Source organism: Neoarius graeffei, chromosome 28 (assembly GCF_027579695.1).
Source record: "Neoarius graeffei isolate fNeoGra1 chromosome 28, fNeoGra1.pri, whole genome shotgun sequence".
NCBI classification, from domain to species: domain Eukaryota; kingdom Metazoa; phylum Chordata; class Actinopteri; order Siluriformes; family Ariidae; genus Neoarius; species Neoarius graeffei.
The window spans coordinates 21,073,832-21,096,590 of NC_083596.1; the positions used below are offsets into that span (position 1 = coordinate 21,073,832).

The 22,759-nt window shown below is 42.2% G+C and overlaps 2 protein-coding genes across 2 annotated transcripts in view; both read right to left on the minus strand.

Annotated features, from left to right (window-relative positions):
- The window catches only part of hinfp (histone H4 transcription factor), a 72,802-nt gene extending 70,830 nt beyond the window's left edge, over window positions 1-1,972 (minus strand). The window contains 1 exon segment of the mRNA XM_060912333.1: window positions 1,862-1,972. The gene's annotated coding sequence lies outside the window, so the exon portion shown is untranslated.
- Window positions 1,973-6,422: 4,450 nt separating this feature from the next.
- The window catches only part of dpagt1 (dolichyl-phosphate (UDP-N-acetylglucosamine) N-acetylglucosaminephosphotransferase 1 (GlcNAc-1-P transferase)), a 44,048-nt gene continuing 27,711 nt past the window's right edge, over window positions 6,423-22,759 (minus strand). Inside the window, exons 7-9 of the mRNA XM_060913421.1 lie at window positions 14,753-14,840; window positions 14,480-14,626; window positions 6,423-7,360 (exon numbers count right to left, since the gene is read on the minus strand). Of these exons, the coding sequence (XP_060769404.1) occupies window positions 7,295-7,360; window positions 14,480-14,626; window positions 14,753-14,840 (301 nt within the window). The 3' untranslated portion in view covers window positions 6,423-7,294. The remainder of the gene's footprint in view (window positions 7,361-14,479; window positions 14,627-14,752; window positions 14,841-22,759) is intronic.

A 22,759-nucleotide genomic window follows, 5' to 3' on the forward strand; every position in this document is an offset into this window, starting at 1 on the left:
TCTGAAATATCAAAAGGTACTGGCAGTACATTCTAACAATTTAGCCTACCTTATCAAACTGTCCCGTGTTCTAACAGTGCCCTGCCAAGTCATGGCCTAAATGGTTAGGGAAGCAGCTTTGGGACCAAAAGGTCACCAGTTTGATTCCCTGGACCAAAGAGCTTTGCCATGTTTTTTTTAATATATATATATATATATATATATATATATATATATATATATATATATATGGGGCGGCATGGTGGTGTGGTGGTTAGCGCTGTCGCCTCACAGCAAGAAGGTCCTGGGTTCGAGCCCCGTGGCCAGCGAGGGCCTTTCTGTGTGGAGTTTGCATGTTCTCCCCGTGTCCGCGTGGGTTTCCTCCGGTTTCCCCCACAGTCCAAAGACATGCAGGTTAGGTTAACTGGTGACTCTAAATTGACCGTAGGTGTGAATGTGAGTGTGAATGGTTGTCTGTGTCTATGTGTCAGCCCTGTGATGACCTGGCGACTTGTCCAGGGTGTACCCCGCCTTTCGCCCGTAGTCAGCTGGGATAGGCTCCAGCTTGCCTGCGACCCTGTAGAACAGGATAAAGCGGCTAGAGATAATGAGATGAGATATATATATATATATATATATATATATATATATATATATATATATATATATATATATAGAGAGAGAGAGAGAGAGAGAGAGATGCGCATTATGGCTGGAAAGCCACTACAGCTTGCGCCAATTAGTGCCCCATTGGGCTGAATCTGCAGGTCTTTGAACTGTGGGGGAAACCGGAGCATTCGGAGGAAACTGCAAACTCCACACAGAAAGGACCCTGCCGGTTGCGAGGTTCAAACCCAGAACCTTCTTGCTGTGAGGTGACAGTGAACACCACTACACCATCATGCCGCCCTAAAGTGCCCTTCTGCGAGGCACCTAACCCCCAACTGCTCCGCGTACGTTATATGTTGCTCTGGATAAGAGCATCTGCAAAATGCCTGTAATGTAACGTAATGTCCAACCATAGTGTCGGCCTTCTTAAAACAGTACCACAAGTATTTTGTGGGGCGGCACAGTGGTGTAGTGGTTAGCGCTGCCGCCTCACAGCAAGAAGGTCCGGGTTCGAGCCCCGTGGCCGGCGAGGGCCTTTCTGTGCGGAGTTTGCATGTTCTCCCCGTGTCCGCGTGGGTTTCCTCCGGGTGCTCCGGTTTCCCCCACAGTCCAAAGACATGCAGGTTAGGTTAACTGGTGACTCTAAATTGACCGTAGGTGTGAATGTGAGTGTGAATGGTTGTCTGTGTCTATGTGTCAGCCCTGTGATGACCTGGCGACTTGTCCAGGGTGTACCCCGCCTTTCGCCTGTAGTCAGCTGGGATAGGCTCCAGCTTGCCTGCGACCCTGTAGAACAGGATAAAGCGGCTAGAGATAATGAGATGAGAGGAGTATGAATGTATGTGGCTGTGGAAGTAAAGTGCGCATGCGCAGAAACGCTTAGTAGAACACCGGTTCAGTTTACACTCACAGTAACGCATTGAAAGACAGTTGCATTAAAATTGGCACTCTGCTGATGCAAGACACAACATTATATATTATTATGATATTTACATGACATTTCTGCTAGAATATCCTCCTTTAACGTGAACTATGCTGCATTGCAGGTCACCGGATAGTGCTTACTGCTACATAAACAGAAACTGCTGACTGAGGAAATAATTTCACCGAGACTAAAAACACCTTATACATCAGGTGCAAATATAACCGGATAGTTTTTAAAAACCAAAAAACGTTACACCCTTTTCCTCTGCTGTAATACAAACTATTTAAAAAAAAAGCCCCCCCATGAGCTAGCAGGCTAATTAGCACAAACATGATAAAACGGACCTACCGGTATGATGCAAGGGATTTTGTGTTTATGCTATGATTAAAAATAAAGTAAAATACTTCCTGCTGTGGTGTTTTCAGGGTTAGCCGTTTTAATATTTTCCAACTGGACAAAAACAGCTCACCTGCTGCCACCACTTTAAACATTTCCTTACTCCATCCCACATCCTCGCCCCTTCGCATCCAAACCAATCGGATCTGCCCGCTCAGTCCGTTGAAAATATTCTTCCCCTGGACAAACGTGTCGTGAAAAAGCGTTCCGCTTCTATTGAAGCCGCTTTCTGCCACCATAACAATGAGAAGGTTCCTCATAATTATGACTTCTGTTTTCATCATGATTATTTAATATCTCATTATTATTTTCTATCTCAGAATTATGAGTTAAGTAATGTATTTAACGATTAAGAAAATTACTCCAATATCATTAAGAAAAAAATTCAACAACATCACATCCCCAGCTCCATAATTCAAATTTCTACATGACCACCTCCTTGTCACAATATCATAATAATTATGGTTTTCTCATCTCATAATAATAAAATCCTCTCATAATCCTAACTAGAATGGCACTCGGTAGAGTACATACCTCCACCAAGCCACATAATATCAAGCTCAAAATCAAAACAGCTGAACCTAGGATAATACTAAAGCTGTACACCAAATTTAATCAAAATCCATTCACTACTTTTTTTGGGTTACGATGGGAACATGATAAAAGATATTTGTCCAATTGCTACTTGTTCTTGAAACTGGTACAGGCTGTGCTGATTGCTGCTTGTTCTTGAAACTGGTACAGGCTGGTCTGATTGCTACTTGTTCTTGAAACTGGTACAGGCTGGTCTGATTGTTACTTGTTCTTGAAACTGATACAAGCTGGTCTGACTGCTACTTGTTCTTGAAACTGGTACAGGCTGGTCTGATTGTTACTTGTTCTTGAAACTGGTACAGGTTGCACTGATTGTTACTTGTTCTTGAAACTGGTACAGGCTGGTTTGATTGCTACTTGTTCTTGAAACTGATACAAGCTGGTCTGACTGCTACTTGTTCTTGAAACTGGTACAGGCTGGTCTGATTGTTACTTGTTCTTGAAACTGATACAAGCTGGTCTGATTGCTACTTGTTCTTGAAACTGGTACAGGCTGCGCTGATTGCTACTTGTTCTTGAAACTGGTACAGGTTGCGCTGATTGTTACTTGTTCTTGAAACTGGTACAGGCTGGTCTGATTGCTACTTGTTCTTGAAACTGATACAAGCTGGTCTGACTGCTACTTGTTCTTGAAACTAGTACAGGCTGGTCTGATTGTTACTTGTTCTTGAAACTGATACAAGCTGGTCTGACTGCTACTTGTTCTTGAAACTGGTACAGGCTGATCTGATTGTTACTTGTTCTTGAAACTGGTACAGGTTGCGCTCATTGTTACTTGTTCTTGAAACTGGTGCAGGCTGGTCTGACTGCTACTTGTTCTTGAAACTGGTACAGGCTGGTCTGATTGTTACTTGTTCTTGAAACTGATACAAGCTGGTCTGATTGCTACTTGTTCTTGAAACTGGTACAGGCTGCGCTGATTGCTACTTGTTCTTGAAACTGGTACAGGTTGCGCTGATTGTTACTTGTTCTTGAAACTGGTACAGGCTGGTCTGATTGGTACTTGTTCTTGAAACTGGTACAGGCTGCGCTGATTGCTACTTGTTCTTGAAACTGGTACAGGCTGCGCTGATTGCTACTTGTTCTTGAAACTGGTACAGGCTGGTCTGATTGTTACTTGTTCTTGAAACTGGTACAGGCTGGTCTGATTGCTACTTGTCCTTGAAACTGATACAAGCTGGTCTGATTGCTGCTTGTTCTTGAAACTGGTACAGGCTGGTCTGATTGTTACTTGTTCTTGAAACTGGTACAGGCTGGTCTGATTGCTACTTGTTCTTGAAACTGGTACAGGCTTCGCTGATTGCTACTTGTTCTTGAAACTGGTACAGGTTGCGCTGATTGTTACTTGTTCTTGAAACTGGTACAGGCTGGTCTGATTGGTACTTGTTCTTGAAACTGGTACAGGCTGCACTGATTGCTACTTGTTCTTGAAACTGGTACAGGCTGCGCTGATTGCTACTTGTTCTTGAAACTGGTACAGGCTGGTCTGATTGTTACTTGTTCTTGAAACTGGTACAGGCTGGTCTGATTGCTACTTGTCCTTGAAACTGATACAAGCTGGTCTGATTGCTGCTTGTTCTTGAAACTGGTACAGGCTGGTCTGATTGTTACTTGTCCTTGAAACTGATACAAGCTGGTCTGATTGCTGCTTGTTCTTGAAACTGGTACAGGCTGGTCTGATTGTTACTTGTTCTTGAAACTGGTACAGGCTGGTCTGATTGCTACTTGTCCTTGAAACTGATACAAGCTGGTCTGATTGCTACTTGTTCTTGAAACTGGTACAGGCTGGTCTGATTGTTACTTGTTCTTGAAACTGATACAAGCTGGTCTGATTGCTACTTGTTCTTGAAACTGGTACAGGCTGATCTGATTGTTACTTGTTCTTGAAACTGGTACAGGTTGCGCTCATTGTTACTTGTTCTTGAAACTGGTGCAGGCTGGTCTGACTGCTACTTGTTCTTGAAACTGGTACAGGCTGCGCTGATTGCTACTTGTTCTTGAAACTGGTACAGGTTGTGCTGATTGCTACTTGTTCTTGAAACGGGGACAGGCTGGTCTGATTGTTACTTGTTCTTGAAACTGATACAAGCTGGTCTGATTGCTACTTGTTCTTGAAACTGGTACAGGCTGCGCTGATTGCTACTTGTTCTTGAAACTGGTACAGGTTGTGCTGATTGCTACTTGTTCTTGAAACGGGGACAGGCTGGTCTGATTGTTACTTGTTCTTGAAACTGATACAAGCTGGTCTGATTGCTACTTCTTCTTGAAACTGGTACAGGCTGCGCTGATTGCTACTTGTTCTTGAAACTGGTACAGGCTGCGCTGATTGCTACTTGTTCTTGAAATTGGTACAGGCTGGTCTGATTGCTACTTGTTCTTGAAACTGATACAGGCTGCGCTGATTGCTACTTGTTCTTGAAACTGGTACAGGCTGCGCTGATTGCTACTTGTTCTTGAAACTGGTACAGGTTGCGCTGATTGCTACTTGTTCTTGAAACTGGTACAGGCTGGTCTGATTGCTACTTGTTCTTGAAACTGGTACAGGTTGGTCTGATTGCTACTTGTTTTGGTTAGTTAAATCCTTGAGTTTTATCTTCGCTCGCACATTCTGCTCTCTCCTTAATGAAGGTTATGTTGACCAGTAATGTCTTTCTTCTTTTCATAAGACTATGAACCTGACCGGTGATGTAATGGTACATAATGTCTCTCTTCTTTCATGCAGTCGTGTTGTCTAAACCAGTGATGTAACGCGTTCTACATAGATAACTTAGCTTCAGCAAGTAAGTCATCATCTATATCACATAGCTACAACACACTCTTGAATGTGAATATATATCTCATGTTTATCCTACAATAACCTGGGAAACATCACCAAGCAGCTGTGTCTGTCTCAGTGACCATTTGCTCCCGGATTGATCTTCGGTGGCAGAGCTCTACATTCCTAGATCATACTTTGTCAATTCAACCTCCTTCGCTACAGGCAGATCAAAACCTAACAGAACAAACCAAAAAAAATCCTGGATTTTAATACATATCCAGATTTGCATCAAAATCTAATAGGATTTGTTTCTTGACCCCTGGCCCACCTTTCCTCAAAGTTTCATCAAAATCCATTCACTACTTTTTGAGTTACAATGGGAACAAACAAACAGAGGTGAAAACAACCTCCTTCAACAAAGTTGGCAGAGGTCATAATGACTTAGTATCTCATAATTATGACTTAAATTCTCATAATAATGGCTTATGAGGGGCGGCACGGTGGTGTAGTGGTTAGCGCTGTCGCCTCACAGCAAGAAGGTCCGGGTTCGAGCCCCGTGGCTGGCGAGGGCCTTTCTGTGCGGAGTTTGCATGTTCTCCCCGTGTCCGCGTGGGTTTCCTCCGGGTGCTCCGGTTTCCCCCACAGTCCAAAGACATGCAGGTTCGGTTAACTGGTGACTCTAAATTGACCGTAGGTGTGAATGTGAGTGTGAATGGTTGTCTTTGTCTATGTGTCAGCCCTGTGATGACCTGGCGACTTGTCCAGGGTGTACCCCACCTTTCACCCGTAGTCAGCTGGGATAGGCTCCAGCTTGCCTGCGACCCTGCAGAACAGGATAAAGCGGCTAGAGATAATGCGTTGAGAGAATGGCTTATGATCTCATGATAATGAGATTAAGTCACAGTTTTGAGAAAATATTATGAAATACTAAATCTTTATTCTGACAAGTCATAATGATGAGATGTTCTCATTATGACAGACTATGTGACCTTATTTGTTTTTCAGGTGGTGGAAACAGGCATCCGTATGTTCTTCATGAAACGTGGGCCACACAAGACCATGGACAGAGGTGATTGAATTTTTTTTTTTTACCTGTGGTTTGAAACAAATCCTCAGATTTTTCATCAGAATTTTGCAAAAATGATATAGACAGCAGAAAACTTGATTTAAGTCTTTAATTTTAAATCAAAACACTGTTAGGCGAGTATATAAAATCATTGACACATCAATCACCTCGTATCAAACTTCTGCATGTCCACTAAAGGTTCAGTGTTACTTTAGATCAAGAAAAATAAAGATATGCATACATTCATGCATATAATATCTCAGTATTCACCATATTTTACACCAGAAAGAGTGAACATCCTCCTCACTTCACCACGAAACCATATTTACCTTTCTGCTGCTCTGCATTTCGTTGACTATACAGGAGAACAAAAACCCAATGAATTCAAATTTCCAAAGAACACCGTATGAAAATGACTCAGTCAGAGGAGGAAACTGATATTTGGGCTTATCTTTACTTCCTTTTTCAAGGGAAATTTCTGACAGAAGGACAATGACTGAGCACGCGTTTGGACAATCAGAATGCAAAAATAATGAAACGGTATCTTCTTCCTGTTAAGCCAAAGAACTTAGAGAAATGTAAAGATTGAGTACTTTTGCTTCAGTGCCTTAAACTCAATACTGCTTTTCCTTACTCTGATTAGCAGTATTTTTACTGAGTACATTCTTGCAGTGTCTTTTCCCTGACAGCCAGATAGACTTTTCACGAAAGTGTTCACACAGAAATGATTCCACTTTATAACATCAGAACCAAGACCTTAAATCTAAAATGACTGGAGTCGGACTTAACTGTATTAAACACAGTAGTTGAATGGTACAGTCACGTAAACACATCCCTGTTCACAATAAGTGGTACTTCTATTTAAGTGGTAAACAGAAGTAGACTTTTAAACCATCGGAACTTCATGTTTTTGAGAGGAAGGAAGTGGAAATGTCTTCTTGTTCCTATGCACTCTCCTGGTTTACTGCTAGACATCATAGAAGAGCCGAACCAAATGATAACGAATTCCAAAAGCAATCACGCTCCCAAGAACCTGTGTGAAAGAATAAAGTGGTTACCTTGCAAGACATGATTACAACAATTAACCCAGATCCGGGCTTGTAGTATTCGAGTCCAACTCGTGCCCTAATTTTAAGGACTCGTGACTTGACTTGGACTTGAGCATTAACGTTCATAAACTGGAGACGAGGACTCGGATTTCTTCTTTATTTTTTATAACGTGCCAGAATAATTTGGCAGAGGATATTTATATCTACGTTAATTTTGTGCAAGAGAATGCACATTCACCTGTTCATACGTCATGTTCAGGAACAAACTAACATTAATGGCGCTAAACTGCCTGGAGAGAAGCGCCTAGGATTGTCCACTTTGCTTATACAGACTTCTCGTGCAGTGGGGGGAAAAAAAATGCACCGCTTTGTGTTCCATATGTAGAAGAACGATCGAGGAGACGACGGGGACGACCTCGAACTTCAATCGTCATTTGGAAACACGACACCCAGAGAAGGAAGTGACACGCTATGTTCATTGCCCTGTTGATAGCGGAGCTTGCTGACGATAAACTAGCTAGTGTTAACCCTCTCTCATGTTATTTGCTCCGTTGATAGTGGGCGTGGCTTACTGAGTGATGAACAAGCTTATTATCTGCAGCCTATGAACTAAAATGGGGCAGTCCGTGGGGCGGTAACATTAGTCCAACACAGTAGCAGAGACGCTTTCACAAAGGCAGCAACAGCCACCGTCAACTGGCTGGAGTCTTGTTCTCTGACTCAAAATTTTCTTTAAATGACTCGGACTTGAACACTGGGACTTGAGACTGGACTCGGACTCGAGGTTTAATGACTCGACTACAACGCTGCCCAGATCAACACACAATAGATTACAAAGTAATAATCAGAAAAGAATATTGAAAATTAATCAGTCAGTCAACAATGGGCTGTGATGCTTCCCAGCACAAAACAGAGTCACTGTTACCACCCTGAAGTTGATTGTTTTCCAATAACAGCGTGTCCAAGTGTTTTATTCCTCTTATACCACAGCAATTTGCCAACAATTACACTTTATAAATTAAAGATTGACAAGTCGCCCCTTTTATCGTGTGTCCCTTACTGCTGTAAACATTTGTTCCCTCATCAGCCTCTTTTGGAATGCAGCTTGTTAAATTATTAAGACCCTGGAAGGTACGCTCTCCCCCGCCTTTAAGGGTGTATTCAGACCAGGATAGTTCGACAGTTCACTTGCTTTGGTCCGAACCAAGTGTTTTTTTTTTATTTTTTTCATTTTGGTGCGGTTCGCTTTCACACTCTACATTTTAGTAAGCGGACCAAAATCTGTCAACAAAGCCACGCGCCCTGAGGTCGTTCAGCTATTGGTCAGAGACGACACGCGCACAAAGCGTTAAGTTCAAAAGTAGTCACGGAGGCTTTCCGTGCTGTTATTCTTTTTAATGTCATCAAAGCTATATGTTTTTTCCAGTTTTTACTGTTTTCACAATTGTGCAATTACTATGCTGTTGTACAAGTAATTTATCAACGACGACGACAAAGGGCAAGGCGGCTACGGAGGATAGCGCTGATGAGCGCACATCATGTTGTGACAGTTCTGGCTCTTCACGCAATAGATGAATTTCTTTTTTGCGTCGCTAGTACCGTCACTTTTTGAAAGAATGTCCCTGATTTTAATGTAGGTCTGACGGAGTTTCTTCACTTTTAGCCGACATTGTTCTGGGGAGCGCGTGAACCCCTTCTCCTTCATTTTCTCACTGAATACAGCAAACACGTCGGCATTTTTGTGTGTTCTCTCCAAAAGCTCAGATATGTGGACATCTGCCCATATATCCACAAGGGTGCGCGTTTCTTCCTCGGCCCACGTTTGCCCCCTACTCATTTTTTGTACTCTGTAGTCTAGCCTACCACTGGTCTGAATGACTGAACGACTGTTGTAAGGTTCCCTTGACAACCGAAACAGTGTTTGCACTTTGCGGTGGAGTGTCAAGACTCTGTTTCCCATAATGCTCGACAAACGACGGAAGCTCCCGAGGTACAAAAAAGCAAAACTGTCGGATTAGGTCCGGTCTGCTTTCACACCTCCAAAAGGTCCGCACCAGGGTTCCTTTGGTCCGGACCGAGTCCGACCTTGCAGCTCGGTCTCGGTCCGCTTGTTTTGTCCGGACCAGAGTTCGGTGGTTTGTATTCAGACCAACCCAAAAGGTCCGGACCAAGGGAAATTTGGTTCGTTTGGTCCGGACCAAACAACATGGGTGTGAATATGCCATAAAGACACTCCTATGGTGGAAAACTTACCCGGCAGCTGAAACTCCTTCTATAAACGTTAACTAACCGTCTCCTAACAGAACGCGTCACCAAATTAATACTTATCCATTATTCTTTGTTAAATAACACATTTCTAATTCGTTTACTGACTGCCATATACAGTCAGGTTAATGAATATTTGGACACTAGTTAAGTTATTATTTTATCTGTCTACCACAGTATATACACTACCGTTCAAAAGTTTGGGGTCACCCAGACAATTTTGTGTTTTCCATGAAAAGTCACACTTTTATTTACCACCATAAGTTGTAAAATGAATAGAAAATATAGTCAAGACATTTTTCTGGCCATTTTGAGCATTTAATCGACCCCACAAATTAATGTGATGCTCCAGAAACTCAATCTGCTCAAAGGAAGGTCAGTTTTATAGCTTCTCTAAAGAGCTCAACTGTTTTCAGCTGTGCTAACATGATTGTACAAGGGTTTTCTAATCATCCATTAGCCTTCTGAGGCAATGAGCAAACACACTGTACAACCCCGATTCCAAAAAAGTTGGGACAAAGTACAAATTGTAAATAAAAACGGAATGCAATCATTTACAAATCTCAAAAACTGATATTGTATTCACAATAGAACATAGACAACATATCAAATGTCGAAAGTGAGACATTTTGAAATTTCATGCCAAATATTGGCTCATTTGAAATTTCATGACAGCAACACATCTCAAAAAAGTTGGGACAGGGGCAATAAGAGGCTGGAAAAGTTAAAGGTACAAAAAAGGAACAGCTGGAGGACCAAATTGCAACTCATTAGGTCAATTGGCAATAGGTCATTAACATGACTGGGTATAAAAAGAGCATCTTGGAGTGGCAGCGGCTCTCAGAAGTAAAGATGGGAAGAGGATCACCAATCCCCCTAATTCTGCGCCGACAAATAGTGGAGCAATATCAGAAAGGAGTTCGACAGTGTAAAATTGCAAAGAGTTTGAACATATCATCATCTACAGTGCATAATATCATCAAAAGATTCAGAGAATCTGGAAGAATCTCTGTGCGTAAGGGTCAAGGCCGGAAAACCATACTGGGTGCCCGTGATCTTTGGGCCCTTAGACGGCACTGCATCACATACAGGCATGCTTCTGGATTGGAAATCACAAAATGGGCTCAGGAATATTTCCAGAGAACATTATCTGTGAACACAATTCACCGTGCCATCCGCCGTTGCCAGCTAAAACTCTATAGTTCAAAGAAGAAGCCGTATCTAAACATGATCCAGAAGCGCAGACGTCTTCTCTGGGCCAAGGCTCATTTAAAATGGACTGTGGCAAAGTGGAAAACTGTTCTGTGGTCAGACGAATCAAAATTTGAAGTTCTTTATGGAAATCAGGGACGCCATGTCATTCGGACTAAAGAGGAGAAGGACGACCCAAGTTGTTATCAGCGCTCAGTTCAGAAGCCTGCATCTCTGATGGTATGGGGTTGCATTAGTGCGTGTGGCATGGGCAGCTTACACACCTGGAAAGACACCATCAATGCTGAAAGGTATATCCAGGTTCTAGAGCAACATATGCTCCCATCCAGACGATGTCTCTTTCAGGGAAGACCTTGCATTTTCCAACATGACAATACCAAACCACATACTGCATCAATTACAGCATCATGGCTGCGTAGAAGAAGGGTCCGGGTACTGAACTGGCCAGCCTGCAGTCCAGATCTTTCACCCATAGAAAACATTTGGTGCATCATAAAACGGAAGATACGACAAAAAAAGACCCAAGACAGTTGAGCAACTAGAATCCTACATTAGACAAGAATGGGTTAACATTCCTATCCCTAAACTTGAGCAACTTGTCTCCTCAGTCCCCAGACGTTTACAGACTGTTGTAAAGAGAAAAGGGGATGTCTCACAGTGGTAAACATGGCCTTGTCCCAACTTTGAGATGTGTTGTTGTCATGAAATTTAAAATCACCTCATTTTTCTCTTTAAATGTTTTCTCAGTTTAAACATTTGATATGTCATCTATGTTCTATTCTGAATAAAATATGGAATTTTGAAACTTCCACATCATTGCATTCCGTTTTTATTTACAATTTGTACTTTGTCCCAACTTTTTTGGAATCGGGGTTGTACCATTAGAACACTGGAGTGAGAGTTGCTGGAAATGGGCCTCTATACACCTATGGAGATATTGCACCAAAAACCAGACATTTGCAGCTAGAATAGTCATTTACCACATTAGCAATGTATAGAGTGGATTTCTGATTAGTTTAAAGTGATCTTCATTGAAAAGAACAGTGCTTTTCTTTCAAAAATAAGGACATTTCAAAGTGACCCCAAACTTTTGAACGGTAGTGTCGGAGATGAAAATAAATAATCCACTTGCAAATTTTAAGCTTTAATTTACATCCAAATACAGTCAACAGTGCATGAATTACATCACTTTCGATATGTGGTCCCGGCTTTTTAAAGGACCAGAAGACCAATTGGCTGCTCAGCTGTTGCAATAATCACCGATATTCACTTTGCCTTTGGCAAATAATTGTTAAATATGATCTGCTTCGATTCAGCCAAATACTTCGTAATTAACTGGATGGTGCTTCACAGTGCAGATGGATAATGACCCAAAGCATACTTTGAAAACAACCCAAGACTTTTTAAAGGCAAAGAAGTGGAAATGTTCTGCAATGGGCAAGTCAATCACGTGATCTGAATTCAACTGAGCATAACAACTACAGAGCATTACCAAGGAAGAACCCCAGTATCTGGTGATGCCCACAGGCGGCCATTAAGTACGAAAGGATTCGCAACCAAGTATTAAATATGATAATTTATGATTATATTAATTTGTCCAATTACTTTGGGTCTCTTAAAAAGGGGGATCCTATAGAGAAAGTGCCTACACCGGTCACCTGATTTGGATGTTAAGAGCATTCCTTTAAACATCTTCTGACCAATCAGATTCAAAAACGGAACAGTGCTGTCATTTCACCACTGATAAATGAGGTCAAAGATAGGGCTGGGTATCACAGTCAATTTCCGAGATCAATTCGATTTCGATTCTTAAGGCCAATTTATGCTGACAACCCAGTCCTCGCAGATGGCGTCGCAGATGGCGTCGCAGATGGCGTCGCAGATGGCGTCTGCGAAGGGGGGGGGTTTCCAGTGTGAAGGGCGGCACGGTGGTGTAGTCTCCTCACAGCAAGAAGGTTCTGGGTTCGAACCCAGCAGTCAGTGAGGGCCTTTCTGTGCGGAGTTTACATGTTCTCCCCGTGTCTGCGTGGGTTTCCGCCACAGTCCAAAGACATGCAGCTAGGTTGACGTGGCTTGGGCTGAAGTGCCCTTGAGCAAGGTACTTAACCCCTGGCTGCCCACTGCTCTTGTGTATACATGTGTGTGTGTGTGTGTGTGTGTGTGTGTGTGTGTGTGTGTGTGTTCACTGCTTCAGATGGGTTAAAATGCAGAGGATGAATTTCACTGTGCTTGAAGTGTGCATGTGGCACATAAAGGTTTCTTCTTCTTCTTCAGCAGGACAATGACCCTCAACATACTGCTAAAGGCCAATTTATGCTGACAACGCAGTCCTCGCAGATGGCGTCTGCGAAGCCCCCCACACACACACACCCGCAGACGCTCTGCGCGCACCTCCCAAAAATTGTGACCACCGCAGACAGCCTCGCAGACAAGAGGGCTCTGATTGGTCCACTCTACATCCGCTGTACACACACTTCCACTTCCCTACTTTCCCGGTTTGTTTTGTTTTCACGACCGCCATTTTTAAAAACATGAGCAAAGATGGAGCAGCACGAAGAGCGGTTGATCGAGGAAGTGAGGAAGTACGGACATCTATACGACTCCAGTTCTAGTCATTATAAATAACCGGAGGATAAACACTCCACTAACCACACCCACCAACTACTCCTAGCGATTTCGCGACTTCGCGCCCCCTTGCGTTGTGGCGGTGAATAACATCGTGCACGCCTATTACTCCCCGCTCAACGATAAATTACAACTGTCTGCGAAAAGCTATCTGCGAAAGCCTTATCGCAAGAGCATGCAGAGGCCTTTAGGGTTTTAAATTGATTAATCACGATTCGATTCAATCTGAATCAATCCAATCTGCTCTTAAATAATGAAAATATCTCCATACAATACGTTGCAAAATACACGTCTTGTGTGGGTATCACAGTTTCAGTCAGATGTTTACGTTGCACCATAACGTAGCGTGGTTCGAGTACCTGAATCCTTCATTTTCCACTACCGAGTATGGGCGTAAATCTGCAAACAAAACTTGCGATGGCCTCTGTTATCTTTATGGCCCACGGAGACTCTGATGGTAATGTTAGCAGGTCCTTCAGTTTCTTTTGTTTTGCTCCGGGCGGCTTGTTGTCGGAAGCTAAGGTTAGCGTAGTGCGGTACCTTGTCAGGTGGTTTCTGAGGTTTGTAGTATTCCTACAATAACTGAGCTCTGCTTGGCATATCTTGCAAACTACCTTGGTTTTATCAAGCTCTTCGTCCTTTGTCGTTTTAAATTTGAAATGATTCCACACATCAGATTTCATTTGAGACGGCTTGCCGAGCGGTGTTTTCCCTGCCTCAGCCATGGCTCTGGCCTCAGCCATTTTGTGTGCGTCCTTGAACGTCACGACGTACGACTGCGCAGCTGCGTCATCACGCACGAGACGGCTGAGGGAGGAAAATCACACAACACACGAGATTGTGTTGTTGGAAAAAAAAAAAAAACCTCGATCTCATGCCCTGTGAATTGAGAGTGCGAAATTTAAATGAAATCGATCCAAAATCGATTTTTTTACCCAGCCCTAGTCAAAGAAGAGGTATTTTACTAAGGTGATCCAGAGCACCCGGACTTGAACCCTCACCTGTATTAACAGCATAATGGCTGTGAGGTTTCTCTCATGCGTGGGTCCGAGTATCTTCAGCACTAGATTTATCAAAGTCATGTTATTGCACTTGATAAATTCCTCGTCGTCTCTGCGCACATCCAGCAGCCATAATGCTTCTGCCACCTGCAGGACAAGAACAAAACTGCAACCTCATTTTAATGCATTTTATTCAGAGATCAACACATGGTATGACAACACAGCATCGATGTTGACTTCATATACAGATAATTCTGTACAATCATACTTTACCTTCAGTATGAGTTGTCCTAATTTGCCAAGGTCCTTCTGTTTAAACTTAAAGTAGCTCATCCCGAGTTTTCCGCTGTCTGGCTGCAATCTGCACCAAATTCAGAGGTGGACAAAGTACCCAACTTCATTACTTGCTTAAGTGAAAGTACAGATCCCACTGGTCAAATGTTACTCCGATACAAGTGAAAGTTGTCCAGTCAAATTTTTACTTTAGTAAAAAGTACTGAAGTACTTGCTTTTAAAAATACTTAAGTATTAAAAGTACATTTTCTATCAACGCATTGTTGTATTATTGCCACAACGCTTACAAAACCTAACGCCTCTGAAACAACCGACTGGATTTACTGACTAACTCGTAGAACCTGTAGAATAAACGCCTGGTAGAATGTTACAAAATGAAACACAACTCACAACCAAGCAGAATCATCAATAAGATGCTAGCTAGTTTTTCTCTGGCTGCTGGTTAAAACAAACAAACAAAAAAAAAAACGTAGTAGCTGTAATAATTATGCAAGGTCATAAAAGCTACAATGTTAACGTTACCAAAAACAGAAATGTGAATTCACAAAATGAACGCATGCTGTGCCGTCATGGTGGTTTAACGTTAAGCTAGCTAGTCAGTGAAGCTCCACCTGACATGCTAGCAAACTCTTTTCAAACTCGAAATCATATTGGGTAGCTAACGCTACTAGAAAAGAAAGATTTCTGCATTGTTTATTTGGCAAGATTATGCTAAAACATATTTCTGAAAGGACTTCAGATAAGTTATTCATGTTAGCATAACTCCGTTTTTACATGCTAACTAACAGCGTCCAAGTTAACTTGCTATGTGTTAACGTTAGCCATGGACACGGCGACAGCAACTTGGCGGGCAAATCCATAGAAAGTCATTTGACTAACCAGACTGCATAGCTATTGCAACGTTATCGCGAGCTCTAAAAGCACAGACAACTTCGTTGCAAGCTTTCTCTTGGAATAAAACGCTTACATATGCTTCTGCAGGTCGGACGGTGAGTTTTTGTAGGCCGTGATGTGGTCCGTTTTCGGCAAACATTTAAAACGAAACGAATCTTTATTCCTTTCCCCAGAAGAACCGCCTCCTTCCATTCTGCCATCAACTGATCGTGTTCAAATAATACTGCTGAGAAATCACTGAACTTGATTTTATAGTCTATGGACGTGACGTGACCCTAGTGATAACTGATCGGCTGTCTCAGTGTTGCCTGCGAAAAAACCAATCACGTTTTAGAAAAGAAAAGAAAAAAAAAATCCACTTTCAAAGCCGCTTCATAGTAACGAGGACCTTGATAGAAAATGTCGGAGTAAAAAGTATGATCTGCGTTTCAAACGTAGTGAAGTTAAAGTAATAAGTTTCCAAAAAAAAAAAATAACTTAAGTAAAGTACAGATACTCAAAAAGTGTATTTAAGTACAGTAATCAAATAAATGTACATCGTTACTGTCCACCTCTGACCAAACTCATGTGTCCTTGTATTACCAAGTAAAAATAAAATTAAAAAAATACTGTACAGAGCCATCTTGCAAACTTTAGATACAGCCACAACTGGATATCAACAGAGGCTGCAATCATGTATATGCACTCAATTATTATAACTTTTTCTGTCGTCACATCCTGTTTAACAATCTGGTCTCAGAACAGTACCACGTCTCTTACACCATTACACTCTAGATATCATGACGATTGTTTAATTTTCACAAAAGTTACTGAATTGGGAAAACCTGGTAAAATATATAAATTCCTGTCTTCTGTACAAGATGATGAATAGACTGGCTCCTCCCGTACTCAGACAATTGGCAAAAATAGCCTCAATGAGGTTGGAGCTCATACCGGCCAAGACGCCCATAAAAATCATAAATATGACAGGTGGCGCCACCATCTTTACAAATTTTACGCACACCCATCTGGGGAAACATTGTATGCGAGTTTGATCGAAATCCGATCAATCCTGGAGCAGGAGTAGCGATTTTTGTAAATTGTGGAGGGATAACGGATGACACGTGATCACATAAGCTCATTCAGCCTGGCCTGCAGCCGGATGAGCGTTTAAAAAACTAGATAGAACTCAACGGCGTCAATGGGGATGCCTCCGCCTGGTAGACTACACGCCTTATTAAGCTGTGATTTGGGGATGGACATTTGACCTCACAGTAATCTTGACCTGTGACCTTTTAACCTCAAAATCTAATCGGTTCATGTTTGTCCCAAAGTGCACAAATGGTGAAAGTTTGGTGAAATTCCTTTCATCTGCCTTGGAGATATTGTGTTCATAAGGTTTTCGGACAGACATTTGACCTCACAGTGACCTTGACAGACCTTTTAACTTCAAAATCTAACGAGTTCATGTTTGTCCCAAAGCGCACAAATGGTGAAAGTTTGGTGAAATTCCTTTCATTAGCCTTTGAGAGATCGTGTTCACAAGGTTTCAGGATGCACGCACGCACGGACAACCCGAAAACATAATGCCTCTTGCACCTTATGGTGGCGGAGGCATAAAAAAAAAATTGGTTCAATTGCATATAAATCTACGCAGTGCAGTAAGAGGAGACTGTACAATCCAGTTTAAAGGTCCCATGGCATGGTGGTTTGTTGATGCTTTAAACGGGCTCGTGGAGGTTTCCGGATGTTATATCCGCAGCCTTTCTTGAAATGAACCCTCGGCACGTAGTTATAGCCTCCTGGGAGAAAGCCCCATTTCAGCACTTTTCCCAGTGCGTCGTTTTGCTAATGAGAAGCAGGAGGCAGGGAAGGGTAGAGGGTGGGGGCAGGTCTTATCATTCATATTCATGACATGTAAACGTGTTACCTCTGATTGGCTAACAGCACTGTGATGCTACCTCCAGTGGGTCAGAACAAGCGGATGTGGGTGTCTTACTATGGCGAGAGAGAAGGAACAAACCGTGAAGGGAAAAATACCGCGCGCTGACCAGCGCTCGAAACTAACGGTGTCCCGATGTCCCGGGGACCATAAAAAATGTCATCGGGACACAAAATTATCATATCTGGGACAATCCCGGGACAATGGAAAAAAATAGATCTAGAAAAAAAAGTTCTACATTAATATTATTTACAAAGCCGTAACATACGTAGACATTCACCTAATTTGTCAATTTTAATTTTAAAACGTTAACAGTGAAAAATACATAGTAGCTACACTTTCGATGCACCTGCATCCGTAGGCTACAGAGCAGCGCATTCTGTTCTAGAATCTTCGGCCGGAGTCCGCATTATATGGACTTGGAATGGAATTGCTATCGCACACGCTGCGCCGACTCTTGCCAGAACAAAAATGCTTAAGTGGTTGAAGCGGACCGACCGCGGGGAAGAAACTGAAAGCCCAGACATAACGTCTCCGGGACCTTCAGGATCCAAAGTGTCATCGCCTGGTCTGCAGGCAACGCGAGCAACTGAATGAACTTAATGAACACTGTTAGACACGTTATAAAATACAACAGGAATGATGTGGATGATATTGACGGAAGATACCGTTCAACAGAATAAGTGAGTTTTCTTGGTGTCTTTCTAGTTCACAAAGTTTAGTCAGTCAGCAGCACAACTAGGCTCGGACCTGGCACTATGCTGATGGTGCTAACATTTGCACCCACGTTTCGGCAGCGAAAGTTCATAAAATGGATAACGGAAAGTTCATAAAAATGTTTAACGGAAAGTTCATAAAATGGATAACGGTAATGGATAACGGAAAGTTCATAAAATGGATAACGGAAAGTTGATAAAATGGATAACGGTAATGGATAACGGAAAGTTCATAAAATGGACAACGGAATTTTCATAAAAATGGATAACGGTGATGGATAACGGAAAGTTCATAAAAATGGATAACGGTCTCATCTCATTATCTGTAGCCGCTTTATCCTGTTCTACAGGGTCGCAGGCAAGCTGGAGCCTATCCCAGCTGACTACGGGCGAAAGGCGGGGTACACCCTGGACAAGTCGCCAGGTCATCACAGGGCTATGGATAACGGTAATGGTGAAAATGATAAGTTGGCCTTATAAGTGCCAACAGATATTCAAGGTATAAGTAGATGAAATGAACATAAAAGGGGTCTTATTTTCAACTAAAGTGTACTGCAGATGTAGGGAGTTGAAACATTTTCTGAATGAGCTAGTTGGCCCCTTTAAATAAACGGGTATCTATTCATACAGTGAGATCACCAAAGTTTAATAAACTGAAAATGCAATAACTGTAATTTTGAAGTAGATGATGTATAGGACATGTGTCGCTTGTGTCTTGTGACTTATTGTAAAAATGATATAAAGGGTTCAAAATCGCATAGTTACAAATATAATAGTAACTTCATATGATAATATTAACCACTGGTTATTTCAGAGAGGAAAAAAATGGGGACACTATTGCTTCCATTCGGGACAATACAACACAGAATTCGGGACCACTGGGGGACACAAAGAAAAAAAGTTAATTTCGAGCCCTGGCGCTGACGTCATTAAGGTGCGACGCGAGGAAATAAAATAAATTCAACAAATGTTTGGGTTTTTACTGAACAAACAAACAAATAAAATGAACAAGTGACTTAAAAAAAAAAAGAATGTGGGTGTCTTTGTAAAAACTGTTTTGACTGGCTATTATAACAGAGCATGCTGCATGCTTTTTGGTTTTGTAGCGCAGAGTACCTGGCTAACTGCAGGAAGCGGTTAGCTGCACAGCTAATGTAGCCATTGCAAGGCTAACGTGGCACCGATTTTAAAACACGGCAAAACGACTTAACAGTTATACACTTACTTGTTCGGTGTTTGTGGCTGATGCGGCAGGGATGCTTGGTACGGACCCAGGCTTCAGTGACAGTTGATGTGCAAAACCTGCCCTGTACTGTCCCAAGTTGTGGAAACATTCCTCAGGAAAATGTTTCCGACAAACATACACCGTCTTAGGTAGACTTGACGGCGTATTATTGGAGTAAATAAAATTAAGCCACTGCGTCTTCAGGGGCTCTCCCGTCGGCAGTAAAAACAGACTCCTTTCTGTGTTGTCACATCCATGTACAGCGCAATTTCCATGTTTCGCTCGCTTAGGTGATGCCATGTTGTTGTGTCCTCTATGGTCTCCTCACTACAACTGGGCGGGGCAATCCATACAGTGGGTGGGAATCCAGAGGGGGGGCGTGGGGATCATCTCCCTTGCTGACGTAGTAAAGGGAAGAGTTTATCAACGCACCGTTTTGACGCGCCATTCTCAAATATTGGGCATAGTTTGGTTTACACATTATGAAATTTCTAGCCACTGGGGTGACTTAAGAAGGTCAGAGGAACTCATTTTAACGTTAAAAAAACTCAGAAAAGTGAAAATTTCATGCCATGGGACCTTTTTTAAAAAAAAAAAAAAGTAGTTTCAGTCAATATGCATTTTCAATTAGAGCTGCTCGTGAGTGAAACTCAATACCAACTCACATTAGAGATTCAAAAACATATATTACATTTAAATCCAACTTAAAGAAGTGGTCAATGACCAATCAGACTTGTCACCACTAAAACAAACAAAATAATATCGCACTGTTGATTCCTCCATTTGTCTGTTTTGCGTGCTGTTTGTTCTCTTTGCGCCACACTTGTTATCCTGTCCATTATTTTTTCAGTTTATATTAATTGTATTTTTACTGCATGTGCGACATTATTTTCTTCCGTTTACTTTTCTGTGACCTGAGCTTTTAACATCGGTCCGTGTACAACAGATGTAAGAACGCCATTTTTTGCTAATTCTGGCACCTTTACATTTTATGTCTATTAATGCGCACTGTCCATGTCAAATAAATCTTAAAGCTAGACTGCCTTTCAGCTATTTCAAGTGTAGGTCATAAAATCCCCCCCCGGACACCTAATTATTTTTGTTTAGTGGACTGAAAGCTACTGAATTCGAATCACAGACTTCCAATTTTATTATTATTTTTTAAATAGAACAATTAATGAATTTAGGGCCATGTGGCCCTAAATTCTCCGTTATTTTTTTCCTGCTTCACCATGATGCAATTCAAAATACTACTGTACGTCATGCATCACGTGGTGGGCTTTCCCTGTTTGTGCAAGGTATTGTGGGATACAAATTTGAAAGAGGAGAGAAAAATGGAGGACGTGAGTGTGTGAATGAAACGTGAAAGACCGACTACAGTAACGGAAAGCAAGAAGAAAAGACATTATGTTGCGAAGGAAAGGAAACGCAGGACCAAACTAAAATATCGGCACTCAGCGAGCACCTCGGTGTGATCAGCTGTTCGTTTAGCGACAGAATGATGGAACAGTCAGTGCACGGTCAAAGCTAAACCTGTAGATGGCAGTAATGCGACACAGTGGATCCCAGTTGCCGTAAAACCCAAAAGAAGAAGCAGGTAAACCTGCGCATGCGCACACGGAATTCCTCTGTCTGCTTGACGCGAGCAATTTCATGCACATTATCTGCTCAGGAATCCCCTCAAATTAAATAACTTCCCAGCCACAGAATGGCCTGTTTTTTGTTTTTCTTTAAAGATATTACAGTAATAAACATACATCACAATGACCAAATTTCAGAGAGAATTAAATTTCACCGATTTTACAAAATCGAAAGGCCGTGTACTTTTAAATAAATAACTAGATAGAACTCGACGCCAACGGCATCGATGGGGACGCCTCCGCCTGGTAGACTACACGCCTTATTAAGCTGTGATTTGGGGATGGACATTTGACCTCACAGTAATCTTGACCTGTGACCTTTTAACCTTAAAATCTAATCAGTTCATGTTTGTTCCAAAGCGCACAAATGGTGAAAGTTTGGTGAAATTCCTTTCATTTGCCTTTGAGATCGCGTTCACAAGGTTTTCGGACAGACATTTGACCTCACAGTGACCTTGACCTGTGACCTTTTAACCTCAAAATCTAATCAGTTCATGTTTGTCCCAAAGCGCACAAATGGTGCAAGTTTGGTGAAATTCCTTTCATTAGCTTTTGAGATATCGCGTTCACAGGTTTCGGGACGGACGGACGCACGGACGGACAACCCGAAAACATAACGCCTCCTGCACCTTAAGGTGGCGGAGGCATAAAAATATAATTACTGATTAGTTCAATTAAAATACATTTAAATTAAATGAAAAGACGACAGACTGTCCTGCATTAAAGGAATAGAGTAGCAAAAGATTAATTTATACAAGGAATGAAAAAGTGTTTCTTTCTCAAAGCCATGGCCTAATGGTTAGAGAAGTAGTTTTGGGACCAAAAGGTCACCGGTTTGATTCCCTGGACCAGCAGGAATGGCTGAAGTGCCCTTGAGCAAGGCACCTAACCCCCACTGCTCCCCAGGCAGACGCAAATGCGGTCCTGCTTATTTTACATGACTTATTATTCATTTAGAAATGGGATTATGAGCTTCACAACGTAATTAGAACAAAAAAAAGTACATTTATGGAATACATTTTGGGTAAAATAAACGTGCATTTTGTATTAACCTAATCAGTCTAACCTAATCGGTCTCTGTTATGAGACTACACTTGAGGTAAATGGAAAATTATGTACATCTAATTTTTTTTTTTTAATTTGAACCTCATCTCATCTCATTATCTCTAGCTGTTTTATCCTGTTCTACAGGGTCACAGGCAAGCTGGAGCCTATCCCAGCTGACTACGGGCGAAAGGCGGGGTACACCCTGGACAAGTCGCCAGGTCATCACAGGGCTGACACATAGACACAGACAACCATTCACACCCACATTCACACCTACGGTCAATTTAGAGTCACCAGTTAACCTAACCTGCATGTCTTTGGACTGTGGGGGAAACCGGAGCACCCGGAGGAAACCCACGCGGACACGGGGAGAATATGCAAACTCCGCACAGAAAGGCCCTCGCCGGCCACGGGGCTCGAACCCGGACCTTCTTGCTGTGAGGCGACAGCGCTAACCACTACACCACTGTGCCGCACTAATTTGAACATGTCTTGTATTATAAAAACAGCTATATCTAGTCTTGAAAAATGAAGATTTGCAGT